At 34.8% G+C, this 21,973-nt stretch overlaps 1 protein-coding gene across 2 annotated transcripts in view; it reads left to right on the top strand.

The window, feature by feature from the left end:
- The window catches only part of scarf2 (scavenger receptor class F member 2), a 97,870-nt gene that overhangs the window by 55,726 nt on the left and 20,171 nt on the right, over positions 1-21,973 (top strand). For both annotated transcript variants that reach the window (XM_031892065.1, XM_031892061.1), the window contains exons 7-9: positions 5,896-5,999; positions 12,664-12,781; positions 13,515-13,636. In XM_031892065.1, coding sequence (XP_031747925.1) covers positions 5,896-5,999; positions 12,664-12,781; positions 13,515-13,636 — 344 coding nt within the window. The remainder of the gene's footprint in view (positions 1-5,895; positions 6,000-12,663; positions 12,782-13,514; positions 13,637-21,973) is intronic.

Here is a 21,973-nt window from a genome sequence, read left to right as displayed (position 1 = left end):
GGAAGGTAAGAGTGCACCAGGTATGGGCATTTGCCCTTAAGCGCAGGACTGGGCAAAATAATGTTTTAGTGCTCCAGAAGGTAACAGCTGAGTTTTTTCTTAAAGAGAGTGGGTGAGAGAGCGCAGTGGGTGTGGATGGTGTAAAAAGACGGAGGCTCTGAGAGGAGTGGAGGAGACGACCAGGAACATGTAGGGAGACCAGTGAAGAAATGTAGTGAGGAGCAGAGGAGTGAAGGGCTTTGAATGTCAGCAGAAGGATTTTGTAAGCTATCCTTTGCTTGACAGGCAGCCATGCTAGTGAGCTTAAATGAGGCTGAGCAGGATCCCTCTTAGGAGAGAGCAGGAGGATCCTTGCAGCAGAGTTTAAAATTGATTGCAGGGGAGAGAGGTGGGAGTCTGGGAGGCCGGTTAGTAGGAGATTGCAGTTATCTAAGCGGGAAAGGATAAGGGCATGGATTAGTGTTTTAGCTGTTGCTTGTGAAAGAAATGGGCGTATCTTGGCAATATTGCGGAGGAAAAAGCGGCAGGTTTTGGCAGTGTTATTAATATGGTTAGAGAAGGAGAGAGACTGGTCAAAGATAACCCCAAGGCAGCGTGCAGAATTTACAGGGTTGATGGTCATGCCATCAATAGTAATGGTGAAAGGAGGAGGAGGGCCAGGTTTGGGCAGGAAGACCATGAGCTATAAAGTACTATGAGTATTATAAAGTACCTTTAAATATTAAACTATAATTGTTTTAATAAACTTATTTAAAGCTCTCAGCCACCAAATCATATGTTGCTTTCCTTCCATTGCTCATGTTGCCCATGTCCTCACGCTCTATAATCATGTATAGCCTGTGCTTGGCCTTGTGAATTAGGTCTGGCGCATACATAAGATTTAGGGATTGCAAAGCATAGTCAAAATGGTACCTGCTTGCTTGATGGACACAATAGAATTAGCTTTGAAATACAACAATAGATCCCCTTTAAGTAAAGTATGTCACTTCATTCTTCTTCTTGTAATGTTGTGTTTTTGGATTTTCTAGCATAGTAAATTATTTGATGTTTTGATTGTCAAATGAAATTATATGGATTTTTTTTGTATGTTTAAACATACATGTAATGACCTCTGAAAGTAATTTCCTCTCTAATTTGACTTTTTAACCAGCCAATGAGAATTCTTGAGAGGTTACTTTTTCTGGGTCTGCATAGGGTAAGGTTTTCTCAAAGGCTGATCTTAACACACCTGTCTCACGCTTCAGGTAAATGTAATAGCTGTGTTTGCGATGCCGTAAATACACCGAGGCATGCAGTATTGGGTATTTAATGTTCAGTTGTTCTCTAATTATGTTCTACAAATTTAACAGTAGAACATATGTTTATATATTTATATGTCTAATGCCCGTTATTATGTTTATGAAAGGCTTTATTCATTTACTGGGCCTTTCTCCAAGAAACCCTGATGCATGTATTATGGTTACATGCTACAGGGTGCCATTTACAGTCTCAGATCTTGCTGATGTGATAGACAGGAAAGGATTCATTAAGATATATTTTGGTTGACCAATTGCATCGGAGTTTACTTGCCTTTGGTCATGCTTTGGAGATTACAGTCTTGGGTTCAGAATGACAGAAATCAGCACAGGAAAGAATATTTGAAAAAGTGTGTGGGGGCAATAGAAAGACATGTACAGTATAAAGTACAGCTATAGCAGTGTGTGGGGCTGGATCACTCTCTTATCATGAGAGAAAGTAAAAATGAGCACAGTAACTCTTAATAGTTAATTTCTAATCTGCGTAAGTGCCTACTTAGTGCCTGTATATACATTGCACAATTGTTACTTTTCATAAAAAGCTGTCAAGAAAAAAAGTGCTTTGGCTGATTAATACCATTCACTCAAAATAACTGTTTTGCTAACTTGACTCATTTTCATAATAACAGGCTGATTTTATTGTCATACAGTGAACACATAATAAAAGGACTGAGTATTGTGTTTAGTAGGTTTCCTACAAATTTTGTTAGCTTTTAAAAATGATAACCTTTTTCTCTTTAATAACAAAACAGTAGCTTCTACTTGATGATAACTAAGCTTCAACAATCCATATTGGTGGCAAAGCAATTGGTTTATTTAATGTATAAATAACTTAAGATATGTTGATCCAACTTACAGAAAACCCCCGGGCCCAAGCATTATGGATAATAGATCCTATAACTACTTTATATTATTATTATTATACTATGGCCTTTACCTGTGTAATAAGTTTGCAAAATGTCTCTTACAGAGAACACCGTAAAGCTTGTTAGCTGGTTAGATGGACTCAGTATTCACCATTTTAAAAAATGTAGGCTTTGTAAATATGCGGAGTTTATCACATTTGGGATAGACTGGCCATGTAATGCATACAAGGAAAAGATTTCTTGAACATAAAATTCATTGTTCAAAGAGCCTGCAATAAACACTCGGCTGGAAAAATATTAGCCGTGTGTTTTTTAGAGATGAGGAAATGTCATCTTGATAAAACAGTTAACCACATGATGTCTCTTCATGTTTGCAGCTGTTTCTCTTTTTCCCCCTCTGTTATTGCTGCTCGGTATTTTATAGATATGCACATCATCTTATGAGCACTTTGATCCCTTTTCAATGCATGATATGAAACAAAACCCACCATTAATGTGTGCAATGTGGATCTTCTTTGTAGTGAACTGCTGGATACCCAGGTCTGCAGAAATGTACTTTAAACAGCCTTACAGCAAATACGTGCAATATAATTAGTGATAAGCGTATCTGTTTAGTTTTTTTTCTTAAGTGCAACAATTTTTTCTTGGGTATGCATCTTTTTAAATGTGCAAAACTTTCTTCTCACCTCAAATACATTAAAGTCAATGGGAGTTTTTTCTCTGCCAAAAAATTTGCCACAAATCCATGCCCGTCAATAAATGGGTATTTCTTGTTGTCTAGGGGACAACATGCAAAACTTCCATACTGCTATTACAAACTGCTGTTACAAGCAAATCTGTATTGGAATAGAAGCAGATTCATAACTAAACATCATGGTTAGCATTCTTCTGTGTTTTAATTTGAGTATTTTATTAGACCTTAAATGGAAATCTGAGCAATATGGCAAATGCTAGAACAGCTGTTGTATACAAGGTGTGTTTTCTTCCCTTTTGGTAACGCTTTTACTTCTGGACTGGAAACTGATTGGCTAAAATGTCACAGCTGATCTATAATTACATAGTTACATAATTAAGTTGGGTTAAAACCCCTCCAAATGAACCCCAATGCACATATATACACATACTCATACCAACCTCACATATATAAACTATATATACAGTACAAATATATATCTATTTCTAATTGTATCACAATAGCCTTGGACATTATGCTTATTAAAGAAATGATCCAAACCCCTCTTAAAGGCATTAATATACCCATCTATCGCAATCAATTATATTAACTGAAATTTATTTTTAAAGCAGTCAAATGCTTTATTGCTTTTGGCTTCTAAATGAAATGAATTTCCAAAGAATGCAGTGATGATTTTTAGGCATATTTCTTATTTATTTTTGGAAAGTTAAAGGCATGTTATTTTAACCAAATGTAGATACAGTTTGTTTTAACAAGGGACACTCTTGTGTCTAGAAGTTATTGATTTAAAAATTAAAATGATGCTATAAGATGGGCACTGTTTCCACTGTTTCATTGGCATTTACAATACATACATATATGTTGTGTATATATATGTATGTATATATATATATATATATACATATACAGCACATATCAAGTAAAAAATTGAAGATTGGAAGAAACAAAGCTAAAGACAGCCCTTCCTATAAATAAGAAAAATAAGTTACAAAAATGATGTGTTGAGATACTCAGACGAAGATGGTCCCTACCTATAGTGCTCAATCTAATCTATTATGATCATTAATAGACAACTAAATAAATATATGTTCTAACTTTTACCTATTGAGGACTGACAGTGCACAAAAGCTTTTAAACCATGGCCTTGCTAATACAGTTGCCAACTTTTCTGCAAAAAATACTAGCCTTCCTATATTTTTTCCTTTTTTCCCAATTAATAACATTGATATCAATCATGATTTTTACCGGCCTTGTAAATTAATGGCAACCCTGCTGCCCATTGCAAGAATGATATGCACCATAGGGCTTTGTTCTGTACTTGTAGTTCATTTTACTTACCTACATGCTACTCCAGTAGGGGAACTTTCTATGCAAGTTTGGTTTGTGATGTAAGCAAATATGGTGCATGCTGGTTAAAGACTTGAGCTTCCAGAGCCATGCAACTAAATAGAGGTGTTAATAAACATACTGGTACACCTCTGCCAATACATTATAGCAAACAAGGTAAAGTTGTGCTCACCACTACATTTTTTAATTAGGCGGGGGTGCCACAAAATTCATACAGAGAGCAACAAGAGATCCTCTTACATTCATCCATTATTAATATATATAGGACATTAAGAGATTCTGTGCATTGAGCTACCAAAAAATGTTTTATACTGCAAATATAGTAATATACGTCAAGCTGGACAGCTATGTCAAAGCTACAGTCAGGTGATCCCAGTGAGCCAACAAAAGAGCAATCATTTGGGGGTTTTAACCTTAAAGGAACAGTAACACCAAAAAATGAAAGAGCTTTAAAGTAATACAAATATAATGTACTGTTGCCCTGCACTGGTAAAACTGGTGTGTCTGCCTCAGAAACACTACTATAATTTATATAATAAGCTGCTGTGTAGCCACGGGGGCAGCCATTCAAGCTGGAAAAAAGGAGAAAAGGCACAGGTTACATAGCAGATAACAGATAAGTTCTGTAGAATACAATAGTGTTTTATCTGTTATCTGCTATGTGCCTGTGCCTTTTCTCCTTTGAATGGCTGCCTCCATGGCTACATAGCAGCTTATTTATATAAATTATAGTAGACTTTCTGAAGTAAACACACAACTTTTACCAGTGCAGGGCAGCAGCACATTATATTTTAGTTACTTTTATACACTTTCATTTTTTGGTGTTACTGTTCCTTTAAAAGCAAGTAAGTTGCAGGTAAAATTTAGTCCCTTTGTTAAATATATATTGAAGCAGTAGAATTGAATCGCATATGTAAGTGTAGGACTGGCCAGACCACAGATGACTTTGACGTAGTTGGCCAGCTTGAATATATTGCAATATATGGACAAACAATCTCTGTTTTGCTAAAAGGATGGGGGCATATTTTGGTGGCTTAATGCACAGAATGTCCTATATATATTGATAATGGGTGAGTACAGAGGACCTCTTGTTGCTGTCTGTATGACCTCTGTCTATACATGGAGTTTAGTCTTTTCCAAAGGATAAAATTTGGTCACAATGAATTTTCATGCAGAGGGCTTAGGGTTGCCACCTGACCAGTATTATACCGGCCTAGCCAATAAAAATGATGCTTGTTATTAATAGGGAAAATATATAAAAACCTAGGAAAGTCTGTATTGCTATGGTTTATTTTTTTTTGACAATATGAACCATATACCATTGTCATCTTGTACAAATGTAACATGGTGTCTGCTGATGTACTGAACAGTAATAAATATGTTTTTTTTCTGGGCTACAATAAAAGCTTTGGTCCCTACAGAACCTGTACCTGCACCTGAACCAGGTTGCTTTATAAACTGGCAGAAAACAGTATCCTACGCTTTCACCCATATCAATTTATGCAAAAAAGCTACTAAAATTCCTTCCCCTGTAAGCCAAACAGGAATTGTTTGTCCATATATTGCAATATATATTCTGCCCATATTGCTGTAAAACATAGGTTCATTTTCCTTATAACACATATAGCAGGAGCCAGCAAATCATATTGTCAGTTAATGGCATTGTAACAAACCTGTTTTCTTTTATCTACAGCTGCAACATGACGTGTCCACCAGGGCAATTCGGTGTTAATTGTGACCAATATTGTAACTGCCATGATGATAAATGCGACCCAGTTACTGGAGCCTGTCACATGGGTAAGCTTTAGTGCGGTACCAGCGAAAGCAGTATAATGATGTAAATGAGACTTCCTTTGTTCACATACAGATGAACCAAATTGTGGAAAATTGTCTTTTCACCTTTTATGACGAACATATTGGTATTAATGGTGGGCTTAAAAGTAAAATAACTTTCAGTCCTTTAATATACTATAGGAAATTCCTGCTTGTAGGTTGGCTTCGGTTGTAATGCAGTCATATTTATTAAACCAGAGTTCCCCAACCAGTGACTCGCGAGCAATATGTTGCTCACCAACCCCTCTGATTTGCTCCCAGTGGCATCAATGCAGGCGTCCATTTTTAAATTTATTTTTGGAGGTACATTTTGGAGGCATAAAACCATGTGTACTGCCAAACAGAGCCTCCTGTAGGCTGCCAGTCCACAAATAACCAATCACAGCCCTATTTGGGCATCCCCTAGGAACATTTTTCATGGTTGAGTTGCTCCCTAACATGTTTTATATTTAAATGTTGCTCACAAGTTAAAAAGGTTTGACCCCTGTATTAAACCAAAGGAAATACTTTATTATAAAATGGTAAGAAGAATATAGACTGTAGTATAGTGCTTGCAATTTTTAGCGAAGAGGACACCAAGTCTAATCTATCTGGGATATATTAAGCACATACAGTACATTAGCGATGTTCAGCTTGTGTCTTACCAATCCTTGTCAGACTCCAAGGCTCCATAAAAGCCATGATGGACAGGAATATCCACTAATAATCACATATGCAAAGGAGATAGATACTATTTAACACCAAAAGAGTATAAAAACAGCCAAGTTCAGTAACAATATTGGATATTTCTATCATGCTTAGGAAAGAGCTATTGAAATACAGTATATTATTGTCTTCTGAAGACATAATAAACTAGTGTTAAAGAATGATAGCCTCTAATTTGGTGACAAATATTTTTTATTTAAGAATTAGTAGCAATAACATTTAAGATGCTTTTACAAAATCTAGTTTATTAAGCTGAGTTTATTACTTAATGTTACCTCTTGACAAGCAAGTGGTCAGCAAATGTGGTGAAATAAAACAAATGTGTTTATGTGTGCATGTATGTTTAGTTATTGCATTTTTAATTAGTTTGGTTGCAGTTTAGACTGTAAGCTCTTGAGTATTGATACTATTTTCTCTTTATATTCATACTTATCTTTTTACAAGTCTCAGAAAATATGTTTCCTCTGTAAATACAACATAATTGGATATTAGAATATTTTTAGTATTCCTGCTGTCTTGGAACAAATGAGCTCTCCTGAGAACACATACCAAGATAAGCTCCCTAGAGCCACAATAAAGAAACATACTTTGCAAAAGATCTGTGCAAGCTGCCGACAGAAGCTTCTTGCAACCTATCCGTTCCTAGGAAAAATAGATATGTAACATTTGTTCCACTGCTGGGGTCACACATTCAGGCTGTTTCACTTTTCTTTTCCTACACATTTTCTCTTCCAGGGATAATTTCTTTCTGGAAACAATTTTAAAATCTCTTCAAGAAGTTGTTCATCATGTAAATAAATGCCAGCATGAAAATAAGCAAAGATTATTTTAGAACCAATAGTGTAATGCGAACCAGTTTTTCAAAAAAATCGGCACCACATGAGTAATGTCAAAAATCAGGTCTAGATAAACTATGATAATGAGGCAGGTCTGTGCTCCGGAACCGAGATGAAATATTACACTCCAATCAGTTAGCATATGTAGGCGCTGAAGTGAATCTGGAGCAAATATCCTCCAGGGTGGAATTCTTTTGACAAACAGCAGCAGCCGTACAAATTAACTAGAGATATGTATTCTGGAGACACACTCTGATAAACAGTCAATTATACTTCATCATCAATTTATATTAATCTATATCCCACTTATTATTATCCTTTATTCATATACACCAACACGTACCTCAGGTTTTTATAGAGATGACTGACATGAGTCCCTACCCCAGTGGAGCTTACATCTATCACATACACACTTTATGGTTGATTGGATGACCTGCTTTCACCAGGACCTCTCATTACAATTTCTGAGAATGTACACAGAAGATATCTATTTATGAAAACTCCCAGCCGTGCTCTATTAGCTGCTCGTCTTTTTTAGGTACTGTTTCTGTCTAGCTTGATTAAATACTACAGATACAAGCTTCCACAGATTTATACAGATTCCACAATCAGTTTGAATAGAATTTATACTGATCTGTAACAAATGGTGGAAACCTAAGACAATTACATTATTATATATAACTCCACACTGCTTCTGTTTTGGTGGGAGAGTCTCAGATTATGGACCCAAAAAGGACAAGGCTCCCCTACTAGGCAGACTTATATTGTATATTGTGGTATGGTTGTAGATCACTTGGAGGCCTACATATCAGCTTTCTGATTGTAGTGGTTTTTTTAAACCATGAATGCCAAGTAATTTATTAAAACAGCCTAATTTAAAAAAAAAAAACCCAAAAAAACTGCAGAGTATCCAAATAAGAATACAAAAACCTTAAAATCGTAGTTTTAAAATGTAACAGTTTTGTACGAATAAAATATGAATATAAAGACCCTGATGAGACTGGGAACATTTCTAATATAAATGCCGATAAGAATGGCTGCAGACAAGAAGCCAGATGAAAGAGCTAAAGGCTTCCACTTGGAAAGCTATAAACAGGTTAGGCCTAGCAAGACTTGCACACAAAATAGGTCAAATCTTCATGCCCTATATATATATAACAGCCAAGTATTGCAATGATTTGATATTGATGCCGTCACGTAATATATATAATATATGAAAGCTAATTTGTGGAGAAAAATGTGCTTTGAGTAATGATAAACAGTTTTTTCGATACAGCCTGAAAAGCTCCCCAGTGGGTAACACAGTGGAAACTCCAAGGGATGTTAGTTAGCATGCTGTTTGCATTTTTTTTTTTACTGTCAGTAGATCACTCACAATGTTGGCTTGTTATTACTTTCTGTTTCATCCTTATTGTAGTACTGCTGAAACAGCACAGGGGAAATTATGTCTGCTCTGGGTTCCTTTTCCCACAAGCGTCACTCAGTAGCAACAGTAGGGAAAAAGAAAACAGATAATCCTAATTATTTACTGCTCATTTAACTAAGCAGCTTTGCTGTTAACCCTAAAATCTGGTTTAAAGTGCCATTATGAAGTACAGTTTAGAAATACAATGTAATCAGGATTAGTGTTATTTATGTACTACATAGCAAATATTCTATACAACAAATGAGCAGGTAAGATGTACTGTCCACCTGTTTAAAAGCAAACATCTAATTTGTTGTTATAGGTTACTGCACCTGGACAAACAAATAGGTTTATGTAATAAAAGGCACCAATTTGCCCAGTAACAGTAACCCATAGCAAAACCCATAGCAACCAATAAGATATTTTCTTTTAAACAGGTGACCAGTAAATTCCACTTGCTGATTGGTTGCTATAAGTTACTGCTCCTAACCAAACTTAATTAAATAACCCCTAAAATTTGCCAAGGAACAGTAACCCATAGCAGACAATCAGCAGGGAGCATTTACTGGTTGCCTGTTTAAAAGCAAACATCTTATTAGTTGCTATTGTTTACTGCTCCTGGGCAGACTTAGTGGGGCTCATTTATAAACACTGGGCAAATTTGCACATTTACAAGTTTGAGTGTAACTTTGAATTTAAATTTTACTCATTTATTATCAAAACATCAAAGGAAATTTAGTGCAAAAAACTATTAATAATTTGTTAATAGTAAATAGTCTGTGTTCTTTAGACTAGGTCACAAAGAGAAACTTTATCTAACTCATTTGCATGTAACACCTGCTACAGATTGTAAATTGAGCTATGCCATAAGAGAAAGCTTCCACCCCACTTGGTACTCTAACCACCTGTATATTAGCTTCTTTTGCCATATTCTATATAACTAAGTCAGGCAAGGTTTAAGTTCCACTTATCTACAACCAATAGAATAAAACAACGGATTTACAATCACTGAAAACCTTAACTTTCACACATAGATTTAGACTTTTCTGGGGAACATTACTGACTTCTGGCTGTTGATTCTCTTTTCTGGTTAGACCTCATCCTGCATTTAGTTTTCTTCCAGTGAAGAGGCCAATATTTACTGATATAAATATTCCAGTTTGGTAGGATCCTTTTATAGGCCATATAATATGATATAAACTATCTACTAGTTAAGTATTTATTCTTGGAGTATACTTTTTCTTTACGTAGACTGGATATTTCTATATGTTTTCTTATAGTTATTGCTGGAAGCCTAACTTTACTGCTTCTAATTTAGAATAACATCATAATTATGCTTGTATTTATCGAAGGGCAAACTCAAAATTAAGATTGGTCTAATTACCTAGTTCAAAGATTGTAGTTTTGTGTTATGACTGCAATCACTATAAAGCAGAAATAGCATTTTTAGCATATTTCAGTTTGTCACTGAGAAAAACTTCTTATAGAATGTTATGGAATTCTGAGAAAATATACTATCCTTTGAAATTGCTGCTCTACAATGTTGCCTAAATTATAATGCCAGATATCTAACACTAAAGAATATACTTAGAACATAACAAAGTTTCATTTTCTAAAGAAAATGCTTTTTATCTAAAAGTTAAGCAGCAAGGTAATAAAGTGCAAAAGTAAAATGACTATAGTGCAGAAACATAGTAATTACTGAAAAAGGCATCAAGCAAATGAAAAATAAAGCTTAAATTGGACAAAGCCGACAGAATAATAATTGAATGAAATGTAATCAATTAACGTAAGGCAGAAATCATCAAGCAAATGAAAAAATACAGATAAAACTGGACAAAGCAAATAGCATAGAATTGAATGAAGTGGAATTAATTAACATAAGAAATTGTATAAAATGGACGTAGAAGGATTAATAAACAGCTGCTGCTATAATAGAAACTATGTATAATTTCTAATAAATGATAAGAAAATGAAAAAAAGACATTACAAACTCTTAGGGTGAAATATAATAAAAGTAAATGGAAAAACTATTGGCAAAAATAAAACCATGCTTCACAGGGTAATATTCTTTATTAGACAGTTATCTTGCATTGTGAATTTTAATTGAGCATAGCAAGGTGTATTCTTTTTATCACATACACGCAACATTCGTGCTAACTGCCAAGCAGCTTCTGCTGTAGGGTTGCAAGAGAAGATTTGCAACAATTTTCTCACTAAATGCCTTAATGTAGCTGGCTTAGCTGATTCGACAGGTCCTAGAGAGATCAAGAAAACTGCTGCTGAATTATGGGATGTGTTAAAAATGCATATGCATCTCAAGCTTGTGGATGCAATTATGCTGGAATTATGGAAAAAAAATGCTGCATTGTGGGTAAAGACATGTCAACTTGCCTCCAATTTTGCACTTTGCAAGCTTTGTGTAAATGACCCCAATAGGTTCCTGTTTAGTTGACTGCCACCCTAAATTATCTCTTGGCCCCAGTAGTAGATGTTATGATTCATTAGTTGGTAAAACAGTTCAGTGCCTCGTAAATCTGTGCATAATTCTATATATTTAATTTCTGAAACATAACAGTAATAAATTCAGATTTTTTTATAGCAAATGTATATAGTATATATCATTATTAATTTTATGAGATGTACTGTGTACTTCTGTTCTCCACTCCAAGTCTCTTCTGAGAATTCAGAGCAACCTAGCTTTAAATAATTTAATGCAGTATTATGTGGAATAAGAATAATTTGTCTCCATTACTTTCTTTCTTTAACTGTATAGAAAGCTTTGAAGGATAACATAGGGGTTTAAAATAAATTTGTATCTGTTTTCTCAGAAGAGTTACACCACTTCCTTATTTCTATGTACAATGAGCATACTAAGTTATTCTCGTCAGTAATTAAGTAATATTTGTATTCCCTTTGGAAAACATTATAGGGTTGATTCACTAAAGGTCGATAAGAGTTATTGCATGCTTTTTTGCGTTAAAATTGCTGTGAAAAAAAACCACGCAATTCGCTTAAGTATTATTGCATGCGTTAAGTCGCATAATCGGGTGCGCTAAATAGCGCACAACCGAATGCGTTAATTTTGATGCATTGCGTTAATTAGCGTGCAGAAATAATACTGAAGCATGATTCACAAACATTAGACGCGCTAAATATCGCATTAGTCTATGTGAAAATTAACATCTATTTGGGGCGGTAATTATAGAAAAGTACAGTTCATGAGCTTTTGGCAACACAATAAGGACTTTGCAGTGTGATTTATTCAAGTCTGTGTTGGCCCTAGAGTGATGTAGCCTCCAGTTTGCACGGAAATGGTCATTTTCAAAACAGTAGTTTTCCGAAAGTAATGGCATGTATGGCTAATATGGCATGCACGCGGTGACAATTTGTGTGCGTTGCGTTAATTAGCGCACTTTGCGTCAAATACCACACGAAAATAGTCTTCATGACTTAAATAATGCAAACAGCATCGCATCTAAATTAACGCAAGTATCCTTTAGTGAATCGTGCGTTAAGAAGCAAAAAATAAGACGTGATAAAATTTCTAACACATGCTATAAATATCGCTGGTTTTAACGCACCATAGTGAATCAACCCTTATGTTTTTTATGTTTCTTATGCTGTTTATGAGGAACCTTGAGGCACAGTGGGCATATGATGGGTTTTTTTTTTGTTTCAGAAGCCAATCAACGCATGGGAGTTATTGGAGCTGGAATACTGGTGACTTTTCTGCTAATTCTTCTCCTGTTGTTGTTGTGTTGCTGCTGTGTCTGCCGCAAAAAAGAGGCATCTACCGAGTAAGCAGGTTTTAAATGTAAAATTGGAAAGATGTCTGTCATCTTAATATTACAATACCTTTATTTTACACTACCTTAGTCCTGCTGTAAGCCATGCAAGTTATGTGTGCATATGGAGGAAGGCCACAGATTTTGTAAGCTGTCAGTCTTTCACAAAGGGCTGCCATATGATGTTGCCATAAGATTTTAAATGCAATAACATCTAAATAAACATATCCAGGACCACCCTAACTAGAAGAGCTGTAGAATATATTTTGATGATCAATGGCTAACTTGAAGAAATATCACAGTAGACATTTACTTGTGGGGACTCTTAAAGGGTAACCCCTTGTGCAGTCTCGCATGCCTGACTTCCAAAAGAGGCCCGTTTGGCAGTTGCTATGTTTTGTAATGTTACTTTCGGTCTGGGCTTGCCCACTGTTGCTCATAGAATAGATTCATATCTACTTAAGGGTCACTTGGTTCTGGCTTTCATTTTGTTTGTTTCTGGCTTATGATTGCCGCTGTTAGACAAGACGTGATGTTACAAGAACATTGTAGACCCTCTAAACCCTCTATGTAGCTCTGCATTTTGGTCAGACTGTTTTGGCCAGTGCATTTCATTGTGTTTACTAGAATGTCATACTGGCATTCTAATAACTTGATAGTTTTATATAATATTTTACCTTTAGAATCCCCTTACATATATTTTGAGGCAGTTAAATATAGATATATTTTATTTTCTTATTTCCAGTGGTAATCAAGTTCACGTGACAAGTAAGAAAAAACAGCGCCGATTTTGTGGTCGGTTTAGCAGAATCAGCATGAAACTGCCTCGCATTCCATTACGAAGACAAAAACTGCCAAAAGTTGTGGGTAAGATTATTCAATTATTCTACTGAACATTAAGAAAAGAGTAGTTACAATGTAAGAATCAAGAATTAAATGAGTGGCTTTTCTAATTTCAGATCAACGTTAATCAACCTTAGTCAGTCACAATATGATTTGCTTTTTTTTCTTGAGTAGCATCTTCATGTTCACATGTTCATTTTATTATAGTATTTTCCCTGCACTAGTACATAAAATTGAAGTTCCAGGTAGGGAACTTATGTAGGGTGCATATGGAACCCATTCAGCGGAGTATACATCCTTAACAAGGGTGTTGAAGAAGTCTCAAGGGTATTGGTCTTGTCAAAAGTTCTTACTTTGTTGTTTTATAACAAGGAATAAAGTTCTGAAGTTGCCTACTTCCCAGGCACTGCATATTCTTGTCGAGAAATTACATTGATGAGAACGTCAGCCAGAATTAATTAACTGTTATTCTAATATGTGAAAACTTTAAATTTCTAAGCAGTATATTTATTTTTAAAGTGTGCTTTTGTTATGTTATGCCATCTGCTTTTAAAGTTGGTAGAGCACAATTTATTTTTATGTTAAACTCCATATGTTTCAGAAGAAGAAATAAATATACCATGCTTTACTTTCCCCCATAAAATCCCCATTGAAATTCTAAATAAGAAACAAAAGGGTTACAATATATCATCAAAAAGAAAACCAGTTTGAAATATGATTTGATTTAGTGCAGTGTCAGTGTGAAAATGCTAAATCTAATTAAACTATAAACAGTACAATTTTTGCCATTTCATACTTTACTACCTGCTCTTTATTTTTCAATGGCATTTAGCATTTGTCTTGCTTCTAATCAATCTTTTAAAAGGCCATAACAAGATAAAATAATGGTATTATCTGCCATATAAAAATTTGGCATTACAAGATTTAACCAAAACAGGTTTTCTAAATTGAGTTGGAGGACATTTTAATGGCCAATTTGTAACATTTGTTTCCCTTTTACTACGATTGCAATGGAAGGTCAACCTCAGTGATACCAGCATTAAAGTAAACATACCCTACGAAAAATTATGTGAAATCATCTTTTTTACAGAAAGGGAAAATATCATTGTATCTAGATGTACAATGGATATTTTCATCCTTGTTGTTTTTTCCCTCACTGTTTCCATATTACTTGTGTGAGTTGTGTCATGCTCTTCTGCTTTCGTTTATTTTTTTTCTTATATGTTTTTATTGTTACATCATAGATTATTATCTTGGCTTTGCATCTGTATATCCTGTTCACAACAAACACCGGACTAAATTAGAAAGCTGTAACAGAAAATAGAAGTATTGAATTTCAGATATTGTGAATATATTGTTTTGAGCTCTAAAATATATCAGTAACACAAACTACAAAAGTTATGGATTTTGATCTATTTTATACAGTAAAAAATTTGCATGGTTGGCTCTCGGGTAAGCTTATATTATTTTATATATGATTATAAAAGGACACTACTGCCTATATGCATGTAAAAACAGAACATCAAAAAATGTTGCTTATATTGCCACAAATGTAGACTGTGTATAATTCAGGAGGCTTTAGAATACATGACTGTCTATGCATGGGTGCCCCCCCCCCAAAAAAAAAATCAGTTGATGATTTGGTCGATCATATCAATATTATGTTTCCAAAAGAGACAAACAGTTATCCAATTCAGTAGGTGTGGGATAATAGTAGGAGGCCTGAGTTCCCAAGACTTCATTTGATTTGCCAGATTAGTGCAATTTGGCTATCCATGTGCAAAGCCAAATTGCATTACCATTTAGCCAACCATCCCAGCAAGAAATCCTTCAACTCAGTCTGTGTGTATCAGTTTTAATTACCTTCCCAAATACAGGTTTGGGATGTGTTATCTAGACCTGGCATTTTACAGTTAAGGGATCTTTTTAGAATTTTGATCTCCATACCTTAAGTCTGCTAAAAATACATATTATGTACATATTATATTATTATTACAGAGAAAAAAAAATATATTTTTTTAAATTGCAATAATTTGCTTTAAATAGACTTTGTGGGAGATGGTCTTCCCATAATTTGGGGCTTTCTGGATAACAGGGTTTCCAGATAAGTGATCCCATGCTTGTTGTGATAAAAATGCACCGGCATCAAACAGAATGAAAAAATATTACAAATGAATAATTATATAGTAGTGATGAGCGAATCTGTCCTGTTTCATTTTGCCAGAAAATTCGCGAAACTGGAAGAAAATTTGCGAAACTGGAAGAAAATTTGCGAAAAATATTCACGAAACGCATTTGTTGTGCGATTTTTTTGTCGCCCACATATTTGTTTGTCACCTGCATATATTTTTTGTCGCTGCAGCAATTTTGTTACTCGACCACGCCCAATTTTTACGCGACCAAGCCCTTTTTTTTGTCGCCCACAAATTTTTTTGTCGCCTGCTTATATTTTTTGTCGCTGCAGCAATTTTGTTACGCGACCGCACCCAATTTTGACGCGACCAAGCCCTTTTTTGGTCGGGCAAATTTTTTTTTGTCGCCCGCACATATTTTTTGTCGCCGCAGCAATTTTGTTACGCGATCGCGTCCAATTTGACATGTGACAAAAAAAATTTGTGTGCCCAATTTTTCCGCGGCAAATTTTCACAGAAGTTTAGCAAAACAATTCACCAATGGCGAAATGCGGAAATTTTGCTCATCCCTATTATATAGAAATAAACAATGTAATATATTTGGGAAGATTATTCTTAGGTACATTCACGCTCTGTCATAGAGAGATTCGTGGATGGAAGGCACAAAATAGAATTCCCTTTATGCTTGGGTAGGTGCGCATGTGTATGTTTTATTGTCTTTTTGTATTTCCTGAGCAGATGGGTGCTTTTTATTGCAAACATGCATGATGACCTCACAGGATGCTAAAACTGACTTTGTCCCTCTTTAATTTACTACTTCCTGTTATTTAGATTGTTGTCTTACACATACAGCAGGGATTCCTAACCTTTTTTAAATGAGACCCAAACTAAGTCTGCCATTCTCCTCAGGATTTGATAAATATAACTTGTTACCCACCTTTTAATTACTATTGTATATTGTAGATGGCAATTAAACTGTATTAAAGGGGATCATGGGGACCCAATTGTAGGAACCAGCCCAAAGGTTAACATACAATAAGTATCTAGTCAAGATCTAACATTTTACATTAAATGATAATTGTAGGCGCCATATTGATTTTATTATTGTTTAAAACAAATCATTTTGAAATGAAAATAGTTCTATTTTTATAAAAAGATTCCCTTTTTCTATGTAATAAAACAGTACCTTGTACTTGATCCCAACTAACTCCTTATTGGAGGCTAAACAATCTTACTGGATTTATTTAATGTCTAAATACAACAGACTTAAGGAATGGAGATCAGGTAGAAAACGCTAGGCCCTGAGCATTCTGGATAACAAGTCCCATACCTAAACTTTCATTAACTTTAACTAAACCATAACTAGAGTTCTGCTGTTTCATAGCACACTGTGTTACCATGACACTCCTGCAAAAAAAACACCAGATGGAGAGAACACTACATAACTGTATGACATAATATATATTTTCAAACAATTATTTATATTAAAGGGGATGTAAAGTCAAAATCCTAACTCAGTGTTTATATATAGCCCTAAGACTGGAAAGCACTATAAGAGATGTTGTTCTGAAAAAAATTAGATGGCAAAGCACAGCTAACTGGAACTCTGTATTGCTCAGTGTCTGCTGCCTGAATGAGGAATGGGTGTCACTCTCTGCTCATATTTTATCTGTGCCGGACTTGCTCTTATCAGCAACTGACCAATGACAATGCCATTAACAAACTCCTGTGCTTTTTTTCAAGTTTGGTAAAGGAAAGTCCCTGCCTTTTTTTTTTTTAAGTCTAGTACAGAACAGCCCCCTGATTTTTTTCACATCAAGATGTCCCTGTAGGTTTCCAGGAGATCATTGACTACTTTAGGGGAAAAGCATAAGATACAAAATACAAAGGCTTTTAATTAAAAAACAGTAGAGAATTTTTTATAGGTTTATCTTGCAGATATATTTCATTTGGTCTAAAAACACACAGAAGGATTATAATTTTGGACTTTTTATCCCCCTTAACTAAGCTGCACGTGGGTATATATACAAATTATTATACTTTTCTGCCAGGAAATTTTAATTGAACTGTTATTATTTCAACTGAACATAAACTGCCCATTATATGTGTATAAAGGCACACTGGATATTATTTAAACAACGAAGGCTTTCACTCTATAAAGTATCACAGTTAAAGTGTCTGGAGTTTCATAACACAGGAGTCAGTCTGCAGAAAAGAGTTCTACTCATATATAATCAGAATCAGGGAGAGACCTGTGTCCAGACTGTTATCTGAAATGCTTTTGCTAGAGAGTGGGAGTGATCAGAAAAGTTAGCTAAGGCAGAGCAAACCAAGAAATGGTAGGACAGCCCCGATCTTTGGTCTTTTACTAACATAATAATTCATTGATAACTTAAAAAATGTATAGCTGTGATCTATAAGCCAGATTGTACAAAGGCAGTTTAATGGTGGCAGAATATAGGGGGGTGAATATTTTTGTATCCATTTATTTAACCATATAATGAAAATCTCAGTAAAACCAACTTTCCAAAAATATTTTTTCACATACCTTCCTGCTCAGTTTTTAGTCTGTTTGGGTGCTGGTCAGTCATTGACCCTTACACCGAGATCAACAAGCAACAGCCCATTCAAACAACATGCACCACATTTCAAGTCTTTGTGGCTCTTTATCAGAAGAGTAGCTGGACGAAGATCCACATAGGCTTGAAAAACTACTCTGTAACCTAAAATGCTAAATAAAGGCATTTTATATATGTATTGGAGTGCTGTCACATGGATTGTTGCTTATGAACAGCAGCCTGTTGAGGGCTGGAGTCTTGATTATAGAGAAAAACAATTCATAATTCAAATGGCTACTGATTTTAGTAAAAAGAACAAAGCATTATAATGACTATAATTTATATTAATTTAAATTAGGTGCTAAACATACTTTTGCCTATTGTTTTAATAAAAAAAATACCTATGTTTATAAAAAATCAAAACAATTTTCTATTAGTGCTTCATAATAAAAAACGATTAGATGTATACTGCCTCTTTAAGTATCATGTAAACTACTGCAGACAATGTAGAAACCAAACTATACAATAAAATAATTAAAAAACCTAATTTGTAAGTTTTAAGGAGAGAAAGTACAATGATAAAATCCTTTTTAAGACAAGGCAGTAACAGAGTAAGGGAAGGCAGCATCTTCAGACAAAGAAAAGAAAAAAACAGAATATACGGAATACTTTATCAAATTTTACTGTAGAATACCATTTTGATCAGGTATTTTTAGGAATTGATCCAACTGTCAGAATCGGTGGAGTACAGAAAGTACAGGAAACCTATGAGAAATGTTAAAGTATGCTGTGAGTGCCTTCTATGGATTGAATATATATATTGTATATAGGGAGAAAGAGAGTGAGGATAATGTAGTCTTCTTACTGTAATACACTAAGGATTTGTAAAAACATGAAGCCATTGGCTAAATGCACAGAACTCTGAGGTGATTTCTAATAGCTTTTTAATTAGACATGGGTATATTATCATTCAGTATCTACAAGTAACCTAAATTAATACTACCTTAATTAACCAAGGAACATCAGGTCCTTGAATCCCTAGAAAGCAACTGTCATGGAGATAAAGTTCTGCCCTTGGCATATACAGAACACAGAAACACAGAGCTCCATACACATTCGACTGTTTAGCTTCAATAAGCATGTCAAGACAAACTGACAGTTGTGGAACGTGATAAATGCTACAAAGTCTCAGAGAATTTATTGTATTATTTTTCATATGATGATTTTAAAATTGTCCATATGTAGCCAGCCTAGCCACTGATATGTTCATTCAGCCACCCTGTTACCTTCTACAAGGCATCATAATATATTAGACACATGCCATCCTAATCTCCTGCCTTGATTATTGTAATCCACTACTATCTGATGCATTATACTATTCTAGTGTATAAATAACTCGTATTTGTTAATGTAACTTCAGACAATGCTTTATGTGCATTGTCTAGGAATCAGTGGGACATTTGTCCTTTTTTAGATCTATCTTCGTATTAGTAACTTGGAAATTTCTCAGGATCAGTTGGTTCTCATATTTAATGGGCCTGTTCCACTTACAGAAGGGAATTTTAAATGCAGCCAGATGCTTTGTAGCGACAGACACAGAACCTTTACTAACATGTTTACAGTGCAAGCTCACACATATATCATCTACAGAACAAATCAGTGTTCAACTAAATGATTAAAGTCCTTATTTTATTCAGTAACTTAAATCCACTTTATTGTTTTTCTGTGGAAGATATATTTGATGCCAATAATTTTCATTAGTTATGCTTAAAAAGAATTTATTAATTGGTTTCATATCATAGAAGGACAATACAATAAAAGTACCCTGTTATAACTCAGGAGGACACAGGGTTGTGTTAGATCCCAGTACTCCACACCCACACCAGTGAAAGCTCTGTATTTATTTCATGCTGCTGTATCCATTCTTGCCACACCTGCACTACTCTTCCATATCTAGTACTTTTTTTCCCATTGTCTTTTATGGATCTTTCTCTTTTCTGTTGAATTATACTATTTAATTCTCTTCAGCTCTGTGACCTTCTGACCAAATGGCTTATGGGCCTATTTAGCAATTTTCGAATTTGTGAATTGGATAGTTTTTTTTTAAATCAGATAAACTCAATTTAAAAAAAAAAACTTTTGTTTTGAATTTTTGATTATTTATTAAAAATCCAAATCTGAAAAACATGTTTCAATAAAAAAACTTGAATACCTTGAATTTGTAAACTTACAAACTCAAATTGAAATTATGGCTTGATTTTGCCTAGGGCAGCTCCCATTGACTTCTACATAAGCTCACAAGCTTTTAGATGCCAGAGCTTTACATTCCAGTTTTAGTTTTTTATTAACTTAATAACTTAACTTAAATATCGAACATTCAAGGTTCTCAACCATAATTCAAATATTGGGAGTTTTAGGGCAAAAAGAGAGGAAAAAAGTTCTACTAAAGTCAAATAAAGTTGTACATTGATAAATCACCCCCTTAATGTCTCTCTCTCTCTCTGTTGCAGTGATTATAGACTCTATCTTCTCTTGCCTGGTCTTTTCTTCCTTTATCCCACACTTTGTAACTTCTGTCTTTCACCTTTACTGAATCTCCTATAAGAAACATGTATGTGCTGCTGTTTGAGCAACAGATCACTTGGGATGTAGGAAAGAGTGGAGACCTTGGTCACTATTTCCCTTATGTGTCAGAGACATCAACTAACAAGGTTTGTAACATGGAGTGACTAGCATGTCTAATACACGTGGCAAAAATGACTTGCATGGCTAGTTTAATGGTCGATCATTTTATCTTGGCCCTTTGTCCTATGGTCTGTTGCCCTTAAATTACACAAGGTGCATATTGTGTATTATTATTTTGGCTGAGAAACTATTTTAAAGCAAGTTTAGTGTTGTCTCTGTCTGCCTCTGACACCACACAGTAATTTGCTTTGCAAAAGCTGCCCACAAGCATTGTAAACTCAGATGTGGTTCTTTGTGGCCTTCTTGTGAGAAATCCCATATCATGTAGTTCTTTAAATATCTCATCATGGTCACTTTGTAGCATGCAGAACAGAAGGCAAGGAGGAGTAACTTCATTACTATTGTCTGATTTTAGAGCCAGAGGCAAATGCTATTTGACTTGAATAAAATCCCTTGGTCATAGTGCCTGTTTTTGTTGGCACTCAACCTTTGCCATGTGTTTGTGTTATTATATATTTTATGTTTAAAACAAATCTAAATAAAGACTAAGCAAATGTGGCATCATTGCCTAAAGTAAAGCTGCAGTGCCGTATTTGTGTGTTTTATCACTAAGTATCCGTATTTCCTTTGCTCCTTGAACAATTACCTGTAGCTGAATGTTAAGGTGTGTGCTTTAGTGTGCATTAGATGTACAAACATAAATAACCTTACTAGGAAAAAACACCAAATTTTAACTGTTTTAAAGAGAAAAAAATCTTATTTGACCAAATGCATTTGTGTGATGAACATATGCTTTTCTATTCTAATATGGTAGAAACTCCTGTTTCCCATCTGTTGTTAAGCTGATATTTTATACAACTTTAGTACAGTGCACAGCAATACCCTTCAGTGGTGAATTTAACCCATCTGTACATCTCCATCCCTGTGTGAGAACTTGCCCTTTAGCCTTAGTATTCTGTTTATTGGCACATGAGCATGCACTGCTT

This window comes from Xenopus tropicalis, chromosome 1 (assembly GCF_000004195.4).
Source record: "Xenopus tropicalis strain Nigerian chromosome 1, UCB_Xtro_10.0, whole genome shotgun sequence".
In the NCBI taxonomy this organism is placed as follows: domain Eukaryota; kingdom Metazoa; phylum Chordata; class Amphibia; order Anura; family Pipidae; genus Xenopus; species Xenopus tropicalis.
Note: the sequence above shows the minus strand (reverse complement) of the source record. Positions and strands in the feature narration are given on the sequence as shown.